This window comes from Pelophylax lessonae (assembly GCF_965119305.1).
Source record: "Pelophylax lessonae genome assembly, chromosome: 3".
NCBI lineage: Eukaryota > Metazoa > Chordata > Amphibia > Anura > Ranidae > Pelophylax > Pelophylax lessonae.
In genome coordinates this window covers 43,872,942-43,894,248 of record NC_138770.1, presented here as the reverse complement: position 1 = coordinate 43,894,248, position 21,307 = coordinate 43,872,942, and the positions used below count along the sequence as shown (strand labels likewise).

Sequence of the window (21,307 nt, the reverse complement as noted above, 5' to 3'; positions counted from 1 at the left end):
CCCACCCCCTCTCTCTTCCTCACCCACCCCCTCTCTCTCTCCCTCACCCACCACCCTCTTCCTCTCCCACCCCCTCTCAGCCCCGCCCCCCCTGTGAGATCTCAGGGGTTGATGCTGGGACTTGTAGTCCTTCAGTTTTAGAGAAGTCACATCCGTCAAAAATGGAGTGGGGCAAATTTACATGGGAGAGGGGGGGGGGGGGGGCGTCCAATTTCAGTCTTGCCTAGGGCAGCACAAAACCAAAATACACCACTGTTGCCAACTCATCCCTTTAAACCAGGACACATATTAATTACACAGGTTCTGAGGTTGATTAAGGCGGTAATTAAACTCACTTAACACCTTATGTGCATTATATTAGCCTCAGAACCTGTGTAATTAACAAGTGTCATGGTTTAAAGCAGGGATCCTCAAACTACGGCCCTCCAGCTGCTGCGGAACTACACATCCCATGAGGCATTGTAAAATTTTGACTTTCACAGACATGACTAGGCATGATGGGAATTGTAGTTCCTGAACAACTGGATGGCCATAGTTTAAAGACCCCTGGTTTAAAGGGATGAGGTGGCAACTTTAGATGTTCGGCTCTCTTGTAAAACAAACCGATGAGGCATATCAGCCGCTCAGCTATTATTGTAAGCAGCGAGAGGGGACATCCATCCCCCCCCCCCTCCCGCCGCCTTTCGTGGCTCTGCCTGGACTCTCCCTTCCCACCAGGATACCCGAGCAACCAGCCGGCACGTCTGCCAGCTGGCCGGAGAGTTGAACAAAGCCGGGATCGGCTTTGATTGGGTCTTGGATGTAGTAATAAATTGAGTTTTAAAGGCGCCAGTTTAAAAAAAGTAAAGTGCTCAAAAACGCAGATCTTGGCGTTTTGAATGCTTTCAAGTGCAAAGGAGGGATTTAGGATCCCTTCATAAGATTATCTGTGACTGCCTATTACTGTCATAAGGGATGTTTACTTTCACTGTGACAGTAATAAAAGTGATAAAAAAAATTAAATAAAATAAAGAAACAGTGCAAAATAAGAATATATATATATATACACACACAGTATCTCACAAAAGTGAGTACACCCCTTACATTTTTGTAAATACTTTATTCTATCTTTTCATGTGACAACACTGTTGAAATGACACTTTGCTACACTGTAAAGTAGTTAGTGTACAGCTTGTATAACAGTGTAAATTTATAAATAATATATAAATAAAAAATATATATCTATATATATTAATAATTAAAGAATTAAAGTGCCCCGTCGCCTGTGCTTTTGTGCAAAGGCGAATGCGTGCGTTGGTCCTGAATGCACACAAACCACGATCATCCCACACATGTGAGGTATCACGGCGAACGTCAGATCATGCGCAGTAATTCTAGACCTCCTGTGTACATCTAAAGTGGTTCCCTGTAAAGGCTTTTAAAGTATGGATAGTAAACTTTACGTCATTTGTCGCCATTGTGTGGGCGTGCACAATTTTAAAGCATGACATGTTTGGTATTTTTTTACTCGGCGTGACATCATCTTTTATATTTTACAAAAAAAAAATTTTAAAAATCGGGTGTTTTATTGTGGTTTTTTTTTTTTTTTTTTGCATTAGAAATTGAAAAATGTGTATTTTTAAAAAAAAATTTCCCCAAAAACTGCACTTGAAAAACCGCTGCGCAAATACCGCGTGACATAAAAAACTTCAAAACCCACCAATTTATTCTCTAGGGCCTCTGCTTTAAAAATATATATATATACTGTTTGGGGGTTCTAAGTAATTTTTTAGCAGAAAAAAAAAAAACACAAAAAAAAACTAATTTTTTACATGTAAATAAAAAGTGTCAGAAAATGTCTGGTCTTCAACTAGTTAATGTATTGAATGTTATTTACTTTTTAAATTTGTTTTTGATCTAATATTGATGGAGCGCATCAACTTTTTTAATCTGTTGTTAGTGTTTGTGTTGAGGCACATTGTGGATTGCGGCTTTCTCATTTATTATATTTCATTTATTTTGGGCACTTTATTTTCAGTTTATTTGTTTAGACACATATCTTTCACTAAGCGCAGGGGTTTATGCATGTGACTTATTTTATCTCACTGACACCAATGATGGGGTCTATTTCATCCCACTCACAACAAAATGAGACTTATTTTGTCCCTCTGACACTAACAATGGGAATTATTTTATCCACCTGGGAGATCCTGCCACTCACATTACTTTTAATAGTGGGGCCCTATTCACAAGAGTGGATTGAGTCCATCAGTCGGTGTTTTTTTTTTTTTTTGTCCTTTCGGAAGTTTTAGATGTTTTTGTCAAGTGGGGTCACTTTTGACATCAATACCAGACCCTCATAAAGGATAATGGTCTGGTATATATTTTTAGGGGTAATCCTTTGCCATTTGTTATGTGGGATTCCCTATTAACACCTATATGAGACCCTCACGTAGAAAAAGGGTCTGATATACAGTCACCGACCACTTTATTAGGTACACCTTGCTAGTACCAGGTTGGACCCCCTTTTGTCTTCAGAACTGCCTTCATTCTTTGTGGCATAGATTCAACACGGTGTTGGAAACATTCCTCAGAGATTTTGGTCCATAGTGACATGATAGCATCACGCAGTTGCAGCAGATTTGTCGGCTGCACATTCATGATGCGAATCTCCCCTTCCATCACATTCCAAAGGTGCTCTATTGGATGAGATGTGGTGAGTGTAGAGGCCATTGGAGTACAGTGACCTCATTGTCATGTTCAAGACTACAGTGGTGAGATGATTGGAGCTTTGTGAAATGGTGCATTATCCTGCTGGAAGGAGGCATCAGAAGATGGGTACACTGCAGTCATAAAGGGATGGACATGGTCAGCAACAATACTCAGGTAGGCCATGGCGTTTTTGGTACGAAGGGATGGCATATAAACCATTCTCAATTGGTACTAAGGGGTGCAAAATATGCCAACAACATATCCCCCCACACCATTACATCACCACCACCAGACTGAACTGTTGATACAAGGCAGGATGGATCCATGCTTTCATGAGGTTTATGCCAAATTCTGACCCTACCATCTGAATCTCGCAGCTGAAATCGAAACTCATCAGATCAGGCAACGTTTTTCCAATCTTCTATTGTCCAATTTTGGTGATCCTGTGCGAATTGTAGCCTCAGTTTCCTGTTCTTAGCTGACAGGAGTGGCACCTGGTGTGGTCTTTTGCTGATGTAGCCCATCTGCTTCAAAGTTCGATGTGTTGTGCATTCAGAGATGGTATTCTGCATACCTTGGTTGTAACGAGTGGTTATTTGAGTTACTGTTTCCTTTCTATCATCTGGAACCAGTCTGCCCGTACTCCTCTGACATCAACAAGGCATTTTCCTCCACACAACCTCTGCTCACTGGATATTTTCTCTTTTTTGGACCATTCCCTGTAAACCGGAGAGATGGATGTGTGTGAAAATCCCAGTAGATCAGCAGTTTTTGAAATACTCAGACCAGCCACTCTGGCACCAACAACCATGCCATGTTCAAAGTAACTTAAATCCAATTATTTTACCCGATTCTGATGCTTGGTTTGAATTTCAGCAAGTTGTCTTCACCATGTCCAGATTCCTAAACTAGGTCATATTTTTCTTATACCGCATGGCACAATTTGATAACCTGCATTGTTGTGCAGCATTAAATTAACTTTCCATAGTTACTAAGAATTCTATACCTCAGATGCTCAGATCATACAGCGGGTGGAAGGTATCTATTCCACCTTCTGTATATGATAGCCCTAATGTGATTGGTATCACTCTACTCTTGAAATTATAATATTTTCAGCTATAGACTTGTTTTTAACTTTATTGTATCAGTGATTATGAATTGTGAGTAGAGTTTTAGAACACTAAGTTTAAAAGGGGCTGTTTGCAGGTCAAAAAACCCAGACTATCAGTATAGATCTGCTTAAATGTCTTTATGATATCAATAAGCCCTGAGTAAGAGGTTTATTGCATGCATTTGGTGACAGTTCTGTTGCTACCTTGCAGATATTGTGGCTTTAATTGATACCATCTGTGACACCACCCAAGATGTTGACATCTATATGTTGTCATTATATGTCAAGTGAGCAGTCACTTGTTAAGGCGCCAAAAGTCAATGAACCATATAGTTCTGGTTGATGACCTTGGTGATCCATGCCAAAAGTGTTCTTCATACTCCCATTTCTTTCTGTAGGTATCGTGAACATTTGTTCCGACGTTCTTGACTCCACCATAGTCTAAAGTTAAGATTTAAACTCAACATTGAGATGATGAACTTGACAATCGCTTGTTGTGGTCAAGGTTGGTAAACCAGCCATACAATAGGGGAATTCTTGCACAGTGGGAGGCCCTGCTCAGTTTGACAAAATTCGATCATTCAATTGACATTCATCAAAAGAGCCTGCTGGAAAACTTTTGGCTGAACAGGAAATGCAATAACGTGTAGCCTTTGTTTGGCTGTTTTGATAGCTACTGCAGTTGGCTGTGGGAATACAATAGCCCAGCGAGGGAATTTCTCCAACCATGCTTTTTAGCACGGATAGAGGAATCTCCTTTCTTTTGTTCAGTCTGCAATCTAAAGCCTAGTACACACGCGATGAATTTCCGCCGACCGGTCGTCCGTCTTTTGTCCAGAGTGGTGTCTGTTGGTTGGAATGTGCTCTAGACTGCACATGAATTTTCCCGTACGACAGAATTCTACTTCAGAAGTGATGTCATGTGTTGGATTTCTTTGTATGTGTTCTTTTATCTCTGAGCATGCCTAGTCTTGCTCATAAGATTTTTCCGGGGGCGTGGCTTGGCGCGCAGCGTGGATGGCTGCCTGATCCCTGAGCTCCGGACCCGAGGCGGCAGTACACCAGCTCTACGGCATTTTATAAGCTGATTTGGGTTACATTATGGGCAGGATCGGCAAGGTGAATCCCTCGGCCAAAAGTGTGAAGCCCTCCAAAACGAATCAAGGCAAAATCATCGCCGATATATTCAAGGCCCAGGCCGCTCTCTCCAGGAAGCAAACCACTGGGCACAAGATGGCGTGGAGACCGGCCTCTGATGAAGAAGAAATCGATAATGACTCCATAACAGCGTCTGAGGACAATGTAAGTTCAGCCTCCCCCAGGGACAGACAGGTGACTTTAAGTGATATGATGGCTATCGCAGCCGATATAAAAGGCTCCCTGGGAGCTGCCATCACCGATCTGAAGGCAGATGTGGTGAGACTAACCGACCAGATGGCGGGGGTAGAGAAAGCTGGCAGGTACAGAGACAAGGCAATTAAAAGACTAGAAGAGGTGACTTGTACCCACGCTAACCACTTAATTTCTATGAATCGCCACCTCGAGGATTTGGATAATCGTGGCAGAAGAAATAACATAAGAGTGCGGGGCCTGCCTGAATCTGTGGAGGGGGGTGACATCAGAGCAGCACTTTCATCTATATTCAACAATTTGCTGGAAAGACCACCTGAGTCCCCCATAGAAATGGATAGAGCCCACAGGGCTCTTAGACAGAGGGCTCCTGACACTATGCCGCCAAGAGATGTCATTTGCTGTCTCACTAGCCATGTTCTCAAGGAGGAGATACTAACCAAAGCAAGGCAAAGTGAACAGATCCTTTTCAATGAGGTCCCAATTTTACTCTTTCAGGACTTGTCACCAATCACCCTAAAGAATAGAAGAGCGGTTAGGCCTTTGTTAGAGATTCTGAAGGAAAGAAATATTCCTTACAAATGGAAATTTCCCTTCGCGCTACAGGCTACCTTTAGGGGTAAGAATTATCTTCTGCGAACACCCGAGGATCTACAATCCTTCTGTACAAGTTTGCATTTAGATCCTATAAGTCTGCCAGACTGGTACGCAGAATTCCTATTGCCCTCTTCACCTGTCAATCACCACGCATACGAAAGTTCCCCTTCAACCTCTGCTCACAAATCGCCTTTTCCCAAAGGGGGGACTAAGACAAAATTTAAAAATCAACAATTGCCTTTTGCTTCTCCCCCCAAAACTCCGAGGATGAGAGACTTGAAATAAACTGTCCTGGACCTGCCCTCACTTTTTCTGAGTTCTCCTTTTTGTGGGCTTCACCAGTGTTCCTGATTGTTTGGCCGGTTTTTGTTTTTTTCGTTTACATGGCTTTTGACTCTGTTTGACTTTGGCCGTTGCCACGTGTTAGCAGTCTTACCTCCCTCGTGGGGTCACGTGTTGAGTGTAATTCTAGTTCTGCAGAACTGAGGCTCTGGATTCCAAGTCACCTTTTGAGGAACAATTCCTTTTTTTGCCACTGGAGGTCACCTTTGCTTTGAGAGAGAGAACTAGAATTGCTTTGAAGGACACTTTCTCTCAAATTCAGTTCTTATTTGAATGTTTTGCATGCTGACTTTGTTCTACTTTCAGATATCATCAATTAACCTCATTCCTCCTCACATTATGCTCAAGAGGTCATTTAAGAAAATTCTTCAGACTGAGCTGCGACACACAGGGACTGATACCACCGCGTCAGATTTTCTAAGGTACTGTGATAACACGAGTTAAATTCAATCATAGAAGGCTGTAGGCAAACAAAGTTTTCGGACATCGAGTGGTGGCAGAATCCCTGGTCTGCTCCGATACTTGTCATCCACTTCGTATTTATATTAAAATCTACCTATTTTTGTTGCCAAATTTTGTGGCCCTAACACGCATCTCTAACTGAACAGCCATGGTTCTTATAATCTATCTCAAATTCTGTAACTGGTTTTTTTTTTTTTTTTTTATTTGTTATTATGCTGTAGAGCTGTTATAAGGTTTATATTACTGCATTTTTACAATATTGCCGCATCACTCGGGTTGGGGTATTCCTTGACCCAAATACTCAATTTTTACATTTCACGTTGTGCTTCTTCCAGTGCTCCCACCAGGCTTCCATACCGTTTGGGTGTAAATTGATCCAACGGTTTAGCCTTTTTTTTTTTGGTTGACGGGGAGTTTGATCTCTAGTCGACTGGTCATATTTTGTCTTTCTTTATTCTCTCTTTCTCTATACCTATTTTTGTTGTCCCTCCCCTTCCCACTAACCTCCCTTCCCACCCTTCCAAGTGTGCAGTTTCAGGATGGCTTTCGCCCACCTAGGCAAGAAACCATTGGTCGTCTCATTCAACGCCAACGGACTCAACATACCTGAGAAGAGAAGAAAATTATTGGGCGAACTGAAGAAAAGTAAGGCTCACATTGCTTTTATTCAAGAGACACATTTTAAAGTAAATCACATCCCCAAGTTCACTGACAGACACTTTACCAAAGCATACACAGCTTCCAACAAGTTGGCAAAAACCAAGGGAGTGGCAATTTTGCTCAGTAAAAACTCTTCATTTGTAGTCGACAGGGAATTGGCGGACCCTGAGGGAAGATTTATTTTCCTGGCGGGATCCTTGAATGGTCGCCCCTTAACATTAGCAAATGTTTACTTCCCGAATAGGGCCCAGGTCACCTTTTGTACGAAATTGATAAATGAACTCAAAAGTTTTGCTTCTGGATGTATTATTCTTGGGGGAGATTTTAACGTTCCCCTGGAACCGCTGAGGGATACTTCCACGAGTATGGCATATGGAAAACTTAAAAAAATAAAAGATCTTTTGAGATCCCTTAACCTCGTGGATTCATGGCGGGCATTACACCCGACAGACAAAGATTATACCCACTATTCTGCCCCGCATAATAAATATGCTAGAATAGATATGATTATGGTTTCACAAAGGGACTTACCCGATCTAGTGGAGGCAAAGATAGGGCATATAGTTTTGTCTGATCATGCACCTGTTTCCATCACCTTCAACACTGATTCTAAGTGTAAACCAGATTTTAATTGGAGACTGAATCCTTCGCTTCTTCTTGACCCAGTTATTAAAAAAGAGATTGAAGAGGCTATTTCTAATTATTTTAGAGAGAATTCCTCCCCTGAGATGTCTTCTATGACAATTTGGGAAGCTCACAAGAGCGTTATCAGAGGTGAATTCATTAAATTTGGAGCAAGAAAAAAGAGAGAGAGAGAGAGAGAGAGGTTGCTGGACGATTTGGTCTCCAAAATCGCTAAATTAGAGGCGCAACATAAGTTCTCTGCGGCCAGTTCCATCCTGGAGGAGCTAACGGAATCCAGGAAAAATTTGAGAGACTTACTTAATAATAAAACTAAAAGATCAATCTACCTCAGCAAAGCTATCTATTACGAACACGGTGATAAAGGCAGTAAATTTCTTGCTAGAGCCCTTAAGGACCTACAATCGGCTTCACATATCCCGTTTATGAGGAATAGGAAAAACATCAAAATACACGACCCCAGATTCATCGCAGAATCGTTCCGTTCATATTATGAAACCTTGTACAATCTTCCCCAACAGACACGCCCAGCTAATCTTTTAGGCCCTAGAGAACAACTAATCTCCCAATACATTGAAGATAGTGGGCTCCCGTGTATTTCGGAAGCAGATGTTACCCTTCTAGAAAAAGACATCTCTCGAGAGGAGGTTCTACAAGCGATTGATTCTTTGAAATCTGGTAAGAGCCCGGGACCGGATGGCCTAACTTCCCAATATTATAAAATATTGCATCCTTTATTGGTGGGCCCTCTCACCAAGGCTCTGAACGTCCTCTCCAAATTGTCACGTCCCTCACCTGATTTTCTGACCGCTCACATAACGGTTATTCCCAAGAAAGACAAAGACCCGACTCTCTGCCCTAGTTACAGACCGATTTCGTTACTCAATTTGGACGTTAAACTTCTGGCGAAAATTCTCGCAAATAGACTTAGGCCCCTACTACACAACATCGTAGGTCCAGAACAGGTTGGCTTTATGCCGGGACGCGAGGCTCGCGATAATATTATCAAATCCCTTAATCTACTCCATGCGGCTAAGACCCGGGGATTGCAGGGTCTGATGTTGTCCACCGACGCTGAGAAAGCTTTCGACAGGGTGGCGTGGGATTACCTCCTTGCCACCTGTCGACATCTCGGGTTGGGGGACAACATGATGGGATGGATAGGTTCACTCTATACTAATCCAATGGCTAGGGTTAAGGTCAATAATGTTTTTTCTACGCCCTTACACTTAAAAAATGGAACGAGACAGGGCTGCCCCCTGTCACCCATTCTATTCATCTTGGCGTTGGAACCGCTAATTAGACATATCAAAGCAGATAATGCTATTCATGGTTTTAGGGTGGGGGACAGAGAATTCAAGGTTGCGGCTTATGCCGATGACCTATTGTTTTATATTACCCAACCGCATATATCTATCCCCAGCCTTAACTTACACTTTCAAAAATTCAGGTTCTTATCAAACTTTAAGGTGAATCACTCAAAGTCTGAGGCTCTGGACATCTCATTATCTGAAAATACTAAATCTTTAACCCGTGCCAATTGTCCCTATAGATGGGTGCCTAGATCTTTGAAGTATTTGGGTATCCATTTAACTCCCAAAACTGACATGATTTATGACGCAAATTTCACTCCTCTGTTAGCGGACATTAGCAGAGATCTTAAGAGCTGGAACACAAAGAAATTTTCTTGGTTCGGGAGGGCGGCTATTTTGAAGATGGTAATCCTTCCACGCCTACTATATCTTTTCCATGCTCTGCCGATCAAGATCCCGCCATGCTTTTTCCGTAAACTTAATACCATTCAGAGACAATTTTTATGGGCACATAAGAGACCGAGAATTAACCTTCAGACTCTACAACGTTCTAAGCACAGTGGAGGTATAGGTCTGCCAAACTTTGCTAAATACCATCAAGCCACTCACATCACGAGAGTTGTGGACTGGCACTGCCATGCTTCACAAAAAGATTGGGTTGCCCTAGAAAGAGACTGTACTAATTTCCTTACACAAAATCTCCTTTGGTCAAGCCCCGAAAATTACCCTTTAGAAATTAAACAGCATCCTTTAATATCCACTACCCTGGACATCATCAACCGTGTCACAACCAAACATTATCTGATTACCAAATTTGGGTTGATGACCTCAGTTTCAAACAACCCGGATTTTACCCCAGGCCTTGATTTTAAGTCTGAATCAGGCGAGGGGGACCGCCACAGGGAGCAGTTGCGAGTTGCTGACTGCATTTCTGGCAGCAGGTTGATCTCTCTCGAAGAATTTAATAATAGTAAACCCAAGGATTTTCATCTTTCCTTTTGGAACTACGTGCAGCTTCATAACTTTTTTCGAAACGCAAAATCCAAATTGCAATTGACCGCCCCTCTAACGGCTCTGGAGGAGATCTGCCTTGGACAGGCACCGCGCACCAAAACTACCTCACAGGCATATCAATGGCTATCTCTGTCTTGTGGAGTCTTGTCTGACAAAAACAAATCGTTATGGGAGAAAGATTTAAATTGTACAATTACAGACAAGCAATGGGAAAAAGCGTGTGTCTTCACACATAAATGCTCTTTAAGCACAAAAGTGCAAGAGACTTCCTATAAAATTCTGACACATTGGTACATCACCCCAGTGCAACTTAAGGTGTGGTCTGCGCAGATCTCGGACAGATGTTGGAGATGTCTAAAGGAGAGAGGGACCTTCTTGCATCTGTGGTGGGAGTGCCCCATCATACAGGAATTCTGGAGAGAGGTTATACACCTGATAAAGCTCATTACTAACACTAAAATACCGCTAGATGCTGCTTGCTGTCTTTTACATGTGCACAACGAATCTTATAGGAAATATAAGCGATCACTTACTAGACACTTGCTCAATGCTGCAAAGGCAGTCATCCCTCTACATTGGAATGCCCAGTCTGGGCCTTCTATAAAAGAATGGATTGATAGAACCAAAACTTTTTATGAAATGGAGGAGATAATTGCCATAAAGAAAGAAACCGACTCTTCATTCCACAGAGTCTGGCGACCCTGGTTGGAATTTACATTCTCTGACACCTTCAAAAGATTTGTTACCCATTAAGCCTGAACCTTACTTTTACTGATAACTTAAATTGAGTGATATGATTCGTGACTCGGAGGACGATTAATGAATCCCCCCGCATATAATCGTCTTGATATTGCACACTCCCCTTTTTCCCTTTCTGACCCCCTTCTTGCTCCTTGCTTTGCTCTTTCTCTTTCTTCCCCCATCTTTTTTCTTTACGGCTTCCTTGCCGTGGCCGCGGATTTGCGGCCTTTATCTTATTGGATTGTCTATGTTTTTTTTTTATGGTCTGGTCATTGCAGTTCTGTTATTTCTTCTGTATTGTTATGTATTGCACCTATCTGACCTATACCGTATACATTTATATGATATATCCATGTTCCAAGATGCTCTGACTTGCATTGTTCAATTATTTTCTTTTATGATACTGAAGATATTGTTTGTTTCTTGATAACTTATGCAATAAAGCTTTTTATTGGAAAAAAAAAAAAAAGATTTTTCCGAAATCTGTACTAATGAGACGAAAATCGGACGTGTTTTGATGGTCGACAAAAGTTATATAGCCTGCACACCAGAATTTTTTGGGCCGAAAAGTCGGAGTCGGTTGTCGGAAGCACCATACTAACAAGCTGAAAATCGGCAGATCGGTCGGACGAAAAAATTCCCGGCCGAATTTCGACTCGTGTGTACGGGGCTTAAAAGGTGTTGTAGTCCCAGTGACCCTGTATCATCAATCCTTCACAGTGTGCCCTGTAGCCAGTCAGGTTCGCATCTATGTCAAGTGTAACCCACTTTGCATTGTGAATAGAATGGCAAATCCACCACTGCATGCTGGTCTTCATGAGGCGAGTAATAGAAATCTGTTGTTTCAAAAATCTGCTGGATAATGCTGAAGAAATCCTTGTTGGAAGGGTCAGACATACCATTGGGCCCATTTGACCATAGAGATTGTAGCAGTCAGTGTTCCAATGATCTTAAGGCACTGTGCCACTAGGTAAGGCAGAGTCTGAAGTTTAGATGACTTTTTGCAAAATATATGATCCAATCAAAACTGTTTTTTGATGAAGCAACTAATATCTATTTTGTGCTAGAAGAAGCACATTGTCAAGATAGTGGTGGATTCTGATATCTTGTTCGCTCAACAGTGCTTTGAAGGCCATTAAAAGCAGACATTTAACTGGAATTTTTATTTTCTTTGGGGATGTAAAGATTTTCATTCTTTAAGTTGATGGACAACATCCAGTCATTGAGAAGAACTAAACGTGAGATGGTCTGAAGTGACTTTATCTTGATATAGTATTTGAAGAAGTCCTTGTTGAATCTCCCAAGATTGATTTCTGGCAGTTGATTCCCAGGTTTCTTCTGCATTAGGGGGATTGAGGAATTCATTCCTTTGAATCTATGAAACTTGGGCATTGGAAGGATCCCGCCACCCAAGAGAAGGTCCCAGATATATTTGAACAGGATTGTCTTTCTTGCCTTACTGTCTTATAAAGTGTGTATGAACGTAGGACTCTTTTGGGGTTTGCCAAAATGGCCATCTGTAGCCTTGACTTACGGTTGTCAGGAGCAAAGCTCAAAAAGACTTCCCTTTACTTTGCATTGAAGCCTTCTTAGTTCCCTTGGTGAAGGACAATCCATGCCATATTCTACTGAATTTTCTCCCCGTTCTTTAAGCTTTTGCCTCTCTTGAATGTTCTGGAAGCATCTAGCATGGTTGAAATCTTCTATAAGAAATTGCCTATCCTGTAGCACGTTCCGTGACTACCCACTGGCTGCTTTAGATATGACTTTATCAAAGCGGTCACTGAATAGTGACTGGCCTTCATAATATATTCTGCACCACCCTTGTTTGTGGTCGGCCACCCATGGGCAAAGCCCACAATGCCCTATTTGCTGTAATTGTATGTAGCATGGATCCTATATGGCATGTAGCCAGAAGTCCTGATGACATATATTTCTGCCTTGACAATATAGTCGGAACACTTTTATTTCTTCTATTGTTGAGATAATGCTCTTTGACTAGGTAAATCTGTACTGTGGCTTCCACAGTTCTGTGCCTTCCCCGTTCTTAACCCACACATTATGGACCTTCACAAAGACTGTCAGGGCTTTTACCGGATGACAGACTGAAGGTAGGTTAATGACCTCTAAATCCAAGTTGATGTGTCTATCCAGAACATACCTAAATGATTCTGAATAATCAGAGTTAAATAGTTAGTCAAAAGACAAAAAAAAAAAAAAGACAAGCCCATCTAGTTCAACCAACAGGAAAGAAAATAGAAACCCTCCATATACCTATTCTATATCCAGAATTCATCCATGTAGGAAGGAAAAACCCCCAATAAAGCATGATCCAATTTGCTCCAGCGGGGAACAAAAATCCTTCCTGACCAGCTCTTTTTTTTTTAAAACAATCTACTGAGCTAGCCAAAACCAGTTTCTGAGGGGGTCTATTCCACATTTTCACAGCCTTTCAATATGTGGAGAATAAATCCCTTTTCCTCCAGTAAAGAACATCCCCTTGTCTTCTGTAATGACCTGAAAATGAACACCACCAAGGTAATTATATAGACCTATCACTTTATCCAGGGTGACCATTTCACCCTTTAAAGTGATAGTAAAATTTTACTTTCTTTTTTTTTTTTAAATAAGAAACAAGCGTATACTTACCTGCTTTGTGCAATGGAAACCCGAACCTTCCCTTTTCGGTTCCTCTGCCCATTCTCCTGGCTCCTTCTCCTCTGCAAGTGTCCCCACAGCAAGCAATTTGCTATGGGGGAACTCAATCCAGAGCCATGCTGTCTGTGTCCATAGACACAGACTGGATAGCTCAGTCTCGCTCTTCACAGAATTTGACTGACAGCAGCAGGAGTTAATGGCTCCCATTCCTCTCAGTCTGTCCTGTTAGAGCGGGGAGAGAAGACAGAGCCACTGCAGATGGGGAGAGCATTACAATCAAGTACTGTAAGCTTAACCACTTGCCGTCTGCTCACTAGAGCTGTACTGCGGCAAAGTGGCTCTTGTAGGTCTGACGACGTAGACCTACGTCGGCAGACACTCCCCCTTCTAGGCGGTGCGCGCGCGCCACCGGAGGCTCGCTCCCGCTGTATTCAGTCACAGCGGGAGTCGGGCCAGGGGAGGAGCAGCGGCGATCGCTGCTCTTCCCCGATTGTCGGGGATCTAGTGTGGAGATCCGCCCGCTTGTGTAAACACAAGCGGGCGGATCTCCTAAGTGACAGGCAGTGACAGATTGCAGGGTTCAGCATAGCTGAAAATGCGATCTGTCCCTGTGTCACTCAGTCACCTCCCCCCCACACACCCGTCAGTAAGCACCAGGCATACATTAACCCCTCCCTCTCCAATAAAATTAACCCCTTCCCTACCAGTGTCATTTTTACAGTAACAGTGCATATTTATAGCACAGATTACTGTAGTAATGTCACTGGTAACCGCAAAAAGTGTCAAAAATGTCAGTCAAGGGTCCGATCTGTCCGCCGCAATGTCGCAGTCCCGCAAAAAACGCAGATCGCCGCCATTACTCGTTAAAAAAAAATACACCAAAAACGACAGAAATCTTTCCCTTAGTTAGTAAACACAATAACTTTTGCGCAAACCAATCAAAATACGCTTATTGCTATTTTTTTTACCAAAAATATGTAGCAGAAAACAAATTGGCCTAAAATGATAAAAAATTTTGATTTTTACATTTTTGGGGGGGGAATTTCATATAAAAAATGTGAAAAATATTGTTATTTTTTCAAAATTGTCGCTCTTTTTTTGTTTATAGCGCAAAAAGTAAAAATCGCACAGGTGATTAAATACCACCAAAAGAAAGCTCTGTTTGGGGGAAAAAAAAGGACGTAAATTTAATTTGGGTACAGCGTTGCATGACCGCGCAATTGTCACTTAAAGACGCACAGTGCCGAATCGCAAAAAGTGGCCCAGACGTAAGACAGCAAAATCCTCCGGTGGTAAAGTGGTTAAAAAGATATGAGGGGGAGACATTGATGCCTAAACATTTTTTTACCTTAATGCAGGGAATGCATTAAGGTAAAAATATTTAGGTTTTAGAACCACTTTAAAGGTTTGACATGACACATAAGTGAAGTGTTGACCAGCGAAGCAGTATAAAGGTGCTTCACCTCAGCATTTAGTGGATAGAAGTTGCATTGATGACTATGGAAGGATTGCTTCCAATCCACTTTGCTACACTCTTCCCACACCAGATCTTTAATCTCATCCACAAACGGAAGTGAGATTGTCTCCCTCTTGAGATAATTATCAAACCTCTTTTTAGCTGGAGCTTTCACAGTTTCTTATTACTAAAGGACCTGCCTTACAGCCTTGACATAAGGCTGCATGAGGACGTAGTCAAAGCGTCCCATGGGTCTCAGTCTCCTCTCAATAGGAGCTGTCTGATAAAGCTCTTACTTGTCCAACTGGTTGCAATAGTGCTGGCTCCACTGCAGGAAGTTTAGACTCTTGCATAACTCGTCTGATAAAAGGGAGCTTCTATAAGGCACGTTTCACACATGGTTTTACCCTGCAGTGAGGCATTCGGACCGGCCCAGCAGCATCTTTTAGTGGAATGTCCATGTGAAGATGTAGATGGGCGCACACAGTACCTTGATGGATGGTGAAACCATCTACGGTGGCGCTGATGACCTACTAGCCTATCTGATGACCTACTAGCCTCACTGTCAAGGACACAAGCCTGCAGCGACTGGCTAACCGAGGTGAGGACCTTGACTGAGATAGGAGGTAATGAGGGGGAGCTTACTTTGGGCAAGTAAGACTGGCTGTGATACTCTTTTCACAACTCTGCACTACCTCTGGCCATCACTAGAAAGAGACTCTATGTCCGGAGACATATGACATCCTATGTCAGGGACTGGATTTGAACCTGGGACCTCTGCTGTGTTGGGCGATGTCTCTTCTTGTTGAGCCACTTAAGATGTTGGACATTTCCTTGAACAATTCCTTGGATGATCCTGTCTTGAACCCTGTTTTGTCTTGAGCCTTGAACGCTTTACTCCTTCAATGAACTTCCTGATTTAAGACATGCCTCTGCACTTCCTGTTTGCCAGATTATTGTGCTCCATGCATTATTCTGTTGAAGTTACCTCGAGCTACCTCTATTGCTACTTAGAATTGACCTTGGCTTGTGACCCCAACTAGGAAACTCTTCTCTAGGCTTGTAACTCTGAAACTGATCATGTCTAACAGTTTAGACAATTTGATTTTTTAAGGAATGAGAACGGGGCTTAGCGTGATGTTTTTGGCCATTGGTCTCCACTCTTTACAGGTATTCTCATAACATTCCACTGCAATCTAGCTGCCTGACCACACACAGTCAGATACACTTCCTCAAGCTTTCCCCCAAGCTAGAACCCTTGTGTTAATCACTCTTTCCACTGTCCACACACACCCCAACACCAAACACGCAACTCATGGTAGCTTGCCACCGCCTAGCAGTTTGTCCGCTGACTGTTCTTCTAGGCAACCATACACACACAGAACTGCTTTTGGCAGATCGGCTAGTTTACAATCTGCATGCAATCTGCCAACACACAGTACTATTGCATATAGATTAGCAAGGAACTGAGCACACAGATACTACAATGCAACAATCTCTCTAGTGATATAAATCCAAGCTTAGCACAAATAAGCCACTTATTAATTTGTTAATTTTTTATACTGAATGTGGGCAGTGGATAAAATATATACAAAGAAAAGAACTACAAAAAAGACAAAAACAACATACACAGATTGGCTATTAGCTGTGAAAATAAGGAAAGAGGATAAAACCAGAAATAAACTGTACTGAGATTTATCTTGTGGCGGAAGCATGCCAGAAAGTTACAATTCACGGGTTATGAACTTGCTTCATGTTTTTCCCCCATCCATATCTTATGTTCCTTAATTTTACAAAAGATAACAGGGGGAGGGGCAGCTTTTTTCCAGTTCATCATAATTGATTTCCCGGCTTAATAGAATAATAGGCCCAAGAGTGTTCGCTTAGCAGCCGAGGGGGCCATTTGTTCCAATAGGCCCAGCAGACAAAGCTTTGGATCCAGGGTAAGGTCAGATGAAGCAATTGCGTTGATGACATCCACCTCTGCCCAAAACTGTGAAATGAGGGGGCACATCCATGAAATGTGGAATAAATCACCCTCAGATTGAGGACATTGCCAGCATGTTGAGAGCAAGGCTGAGTTCAACTTGGGAAGCCTAGACAAAGTGCTGTACGCCCTATGGAGGACTTTGAATTGGATCAGCCTTTCCTTAGCAGAGACTAGTTGTTTAAATGGGGTTTCCTAGACATTAGACCAGTCGTCATTATCAAAATCTTGTATATCCCTCAGTCACTTATTCTGAAGGACAGAAAGATCCAAAGTATTGAAGATTAGTTGTTTGATAAGGAGACAAGGCTGGTTTTAAGAGGTGGTCAATGTGTAGCAGATTTTCCAAGGGGCAGCAGGCTAGGTACAAGTCCTGATGAGGAAATTGACTAAAGTGGCAGTGCAGTGGTAAGTTACATTTAGATCTAATGAATGCAAGGACATTCCCCGTTTTTATTTTGAACTTGATCCAGCTGTGGGGGCCAGGAATCATGTAAAAATAAGTCAGGGTGGGGTTATTACCCAATGGGTAAAAGGGGAAAGGGCAGGAGGAGCCTGCTGTTCCCACTTAGATCCCATTGACCAAGCTTTACTAGTGGTCTTCATAAGGGGGGGGGGGGGGTCAGGGAATAGGGAGCTTTAATGCTTCCAGGAAATTTAGTATAGCTGCTTCTAGCATGACAGAGGAATTGCTCAGGTTCAGCTTTAGCCACCGATGGACAGTAACAAGTTGTGTGACAATAAAATATTTGTAGAAATCTGTTGTGTCTTAGCCACCCTGTGAGGTTGGTCTAGTAAGTGTGGAGAGTTTGTAGTGTGGGACTTGGGGAACCAGAGTAGGGATTGGGTAAGATCTTTGAAGAAGGATTTGGGGATCAAGGTGAGTGAATTTCAAAACAAGTATAAAAACTTTAGAAGGACCTTCATTTTGAACAAATTTATATGATCAATTAGAGAGTTCCTCAATGTCTTCAGCTGTAACCCAACCTCAGAGAACACTGGGATTAGATTCAGGTCTACATAAGATTTATCATCACGAGAAATCACTACACCCAAATAACTAAATGATTGAACCCGCTGCAGCTACAAGTCCCAGGGCACCAGGCAGGATTTAAACCATCAATAATTTCATGGACAATTTTTAAAATACAGCTTCTTACCTGTGTAAGATCTTTGATGCAAAGCAAGCTCTGATTTCTGTAAAAAACAATTACTGCACTTTGATGAGTGTGAAGATTGGTCACCGATGAAAACATTTTCCTCACTCAGGGAAGGAATTCAGCTTCCCGCCTCCGTGAGATCTTTGATGTTTAACAAAGGCTGATTTCTTTGAGAAACATTTTTCACACTCAGGGCAGGAATATGGCTTCTCACCTGTGTGAGATCTTTTATGTCTAACAAGGGCTGATTTAGTTGAGAAACATTTCCCACACTCTGGACAGGGAAACGGTTTCTCACCTGTGTGAGATCTTTGATGTATAACAAGGACTGATTTCTTTGTAAAACTTTTCCCACACTCAGGACAGGAATGCGGCTTCTCAGCTGTGTGAGATCTTTGATGTATAACAAGGGCTGATTCCTTTGAGAAACATTTACCACACAAAGAACAGGAATATGGCTTCTCACCTGTGTGAGATCTTTGATGTCTAACAAAGCTTGATCTGTCTGAGAAACATTTCCCACACTCAGGACAGAAATACGGCTTTTCTCCTGTGTGACATCTTTGATGTACAACAAGGTTTGACTTCTTTGAAAAACATTTCCCACACTCCACACAGGAATGTGGCTTTTCACCTGTGTGAGATCTTTGATGTCTAACAAGGTCCGATTTCTTTGAGAAACATTTCCCACACTCAGGGCAGGAATATGGCTTCTCTCCTGTGTGAATTCTCTGATGTGTGTAAAGATGAGACTTCTCTAAAAAACATTTCCCACACTCAGGACAGCAATACGGCTTCAACCCCGTGTGAGACATCTGATGTCTGTAAAGATGGGCTGCCCGTGAAAAACAATTACCACACTCAAGGCAGGAATATGGCTTCTCTCCTGTGTGAATCTTCTGATGTGTGTAAAGTTTGGACTTATGTGTAAAACTTTTCTCACATTCAGGGCAGGAGTATGGCATCTCCCCCATGTGAGATCTTTGATGTTCAACAAAGTTTGATTTCAGGCTCTCTACTGTGTGAGATCTTTGATGCATAACAAAGTTTGATTTCCGTCTATAACATTTCCCGCACTCAGAACAGGAATATGGTTTTTCTCCTGTATGAGATGTTTGATGACGAATAAGGCCTGATTTCAGTGAAAAACATTTCCCACACTGAGGGCAGGGAAACGGTCTCTCCCCTGTATGAGACTGCTGATGTCTGTAAAGATGGGACACATGTGAAAAACATTTCCCACACTCAGAACAGGAATATGGTTTCTCTCCTGTGTGAGATCTTTTATGACTAACAAGGTGTGATTTCTGTAAAAAACATTTCCCACACTCTGGACAGGAATACGGCTTCTCCCCTGTGTGAATCCTCTGATGTGTGTAAAGATTGGACCTACGTGAAAAACTTTTATCACATTTAGCGCAGGAGTACGGCCTCTCCCCTGTGTGAGATCTTTGATGTATCACAAGGGTTGATTTTTTTGAAAAACATTTCCCGCACTCAGGACAAGAACAGGGCTTTGTCTTCATGTGGGACCTCTGATGTATGTAAAGATGGGACAGTTGTGAAAAACATTTCCTGCACTTGGTACAGAAATACGGCTTCTTGCCTTTATGAGATCTGTAATGTATGACGAGTTCTGATTTTTTTAAAAAACATTTCCCGCATTCAGAACAGGAATGTGGCTTCCCACCCGTGTGAGATCTCTGATGTACCATAAGACTTGATCCAGAGCTAAAGCTTTCCCCACATTTAGGACAGGAAAATTTCTCCTCCCCCTTATTTTCACTACCATCCCTGACAAAATGAGGTTGCTCAGAATCAGAGGGATTTGATGGTCTATCCACACTGTAAAGTCCACCATCTATAGCTGAGCTCGTTGTCTTTTCTCCTTCACACTCTCTTGTGATGTCCTCATCTTCCATTTTACAGCTTAGATATAAAGTGAGATGATCCTTTGAGGGTCTCTTAATGGCATGTTCTGGAAAAATATAAAAACATGATCAATAGATACAAGAGGGTGAGTTCACCTAAATCAGGATTCCATCTGGATCAGGCAGATTTTCATGAGCAGATGTTCTCATTGTATGTCCCAACCAGCTGCGACTTCCCCTCTTCAGTAAAATGTCCTTTGTTCCTCCTCCCAGATCACTTCTACATTTACACAGTCTTGTCAGAAGAGCGGGAACCAATGGGGACTGGGAGGTGCATGCTTTTCACACAACCACAAGCCTAGGCACTGGAATATGTGATCTCTAATAATGAGGAAGTTCAGACTTGTAAAGCGATTGCCATAGAACAAGTGGCCATAGGTTTAGGCTGTTGGTGATAAGCAGTACCGGAGGGTGTTTGGAGAAGTATTTTCTGTTGAAAATATAACTGTTTCAGCTTTCTATGTTCCTCCCTACTTTTTATCTCAATAAGACAGTTGGTGCGAGTTAGTTCAGTTCTAGCTAGACCCTCCCTGTTTTTTCCACGTTCCCTCAGTGTGTGTTAGTTCTGCTCACAGATACAGCTTAGGAAACTGATTGTTTTCTTGCCCTTCAAAAGACTGCAACATCACTGCAGATAGCCTATGTTGCATTGGATTCAACTTCTGTGTCTTATTGAAGATTTAAGCTGCCTTTGGATGGTGCCAAGTCAGCAGGTGACCATACTGTCCAGGCAGACTAGGTCTAGGGAGGTATGTCAATACATAAGGCTGCATTTGGAACACAACAGTAGGGTTACTATGTACCCCCTTCGTGATTCACACTGGGGGGCAGGAACTGGGGGACCCCATATTTTTTAAAGAGGGCTACCAGGTTCTGATAAGCCTTTGCCCACAGACCCCCACAACCAGCAGGCCTGGTTTATGGGGGGGAAGAGGACCTTGTCCTCATCAACATGGGGATGAGGTTTTGTGCCAGGGTGGTCCCTCACACAAAGTACCCTCCCCCCATGTTGAGGGCATGTGGCCTGTTCAGGGATGGGAGGGGAGAAGCTTCCTGCAAGGCATCCTTTTTTTTTTGTGATCCCCCAATTAACATCTATATCAGATGCTTATGTAGGGTGGAGCAGGAACTGAGGGTCCCCATATTTTTTAAAGGGTGCTTTCAGGTTTTGATAAGCCTTTGCTCACAGACC

The 21,307-nt window shown here is 42.4% G+C and overlaps 1 protein-coding gene and 1 pseudogene across 2 annotated transcripts in view; one reads left to right on the top strand and one right to left on the bottom strand.

Annotated features, from left to right (window-relative positions):
- LOC309550793 overlaps positions 1-21,307 on the top strand; it is a 1,525,103-nt pseudogene that overhangs the window by 54,084 nt on the left and 1,449,712 nt on the right. The gene's annotated exons all lie outside the window — the stretch shown is intronic.
- The window catches only part of LOC309550683 (uncharacterized protein), a 3,164,715-nt gene continuing 3,161,265 nt past the window's right edge, over positions 17,858-21,307 (bottom strand). Inside the window, exon 55 of the mRNA XM_082251018.1 lies at positions 17,858-20,162. Within this exon, the coding sequence (XP_082107144.1) occupies positions 18,286-20,162 (1,877 nt within the window). The 3' untranslated portion in view covers positions 17,858-18,285. The remainder of the gene's footprint in view (positions 20,163-21,307) is intronic.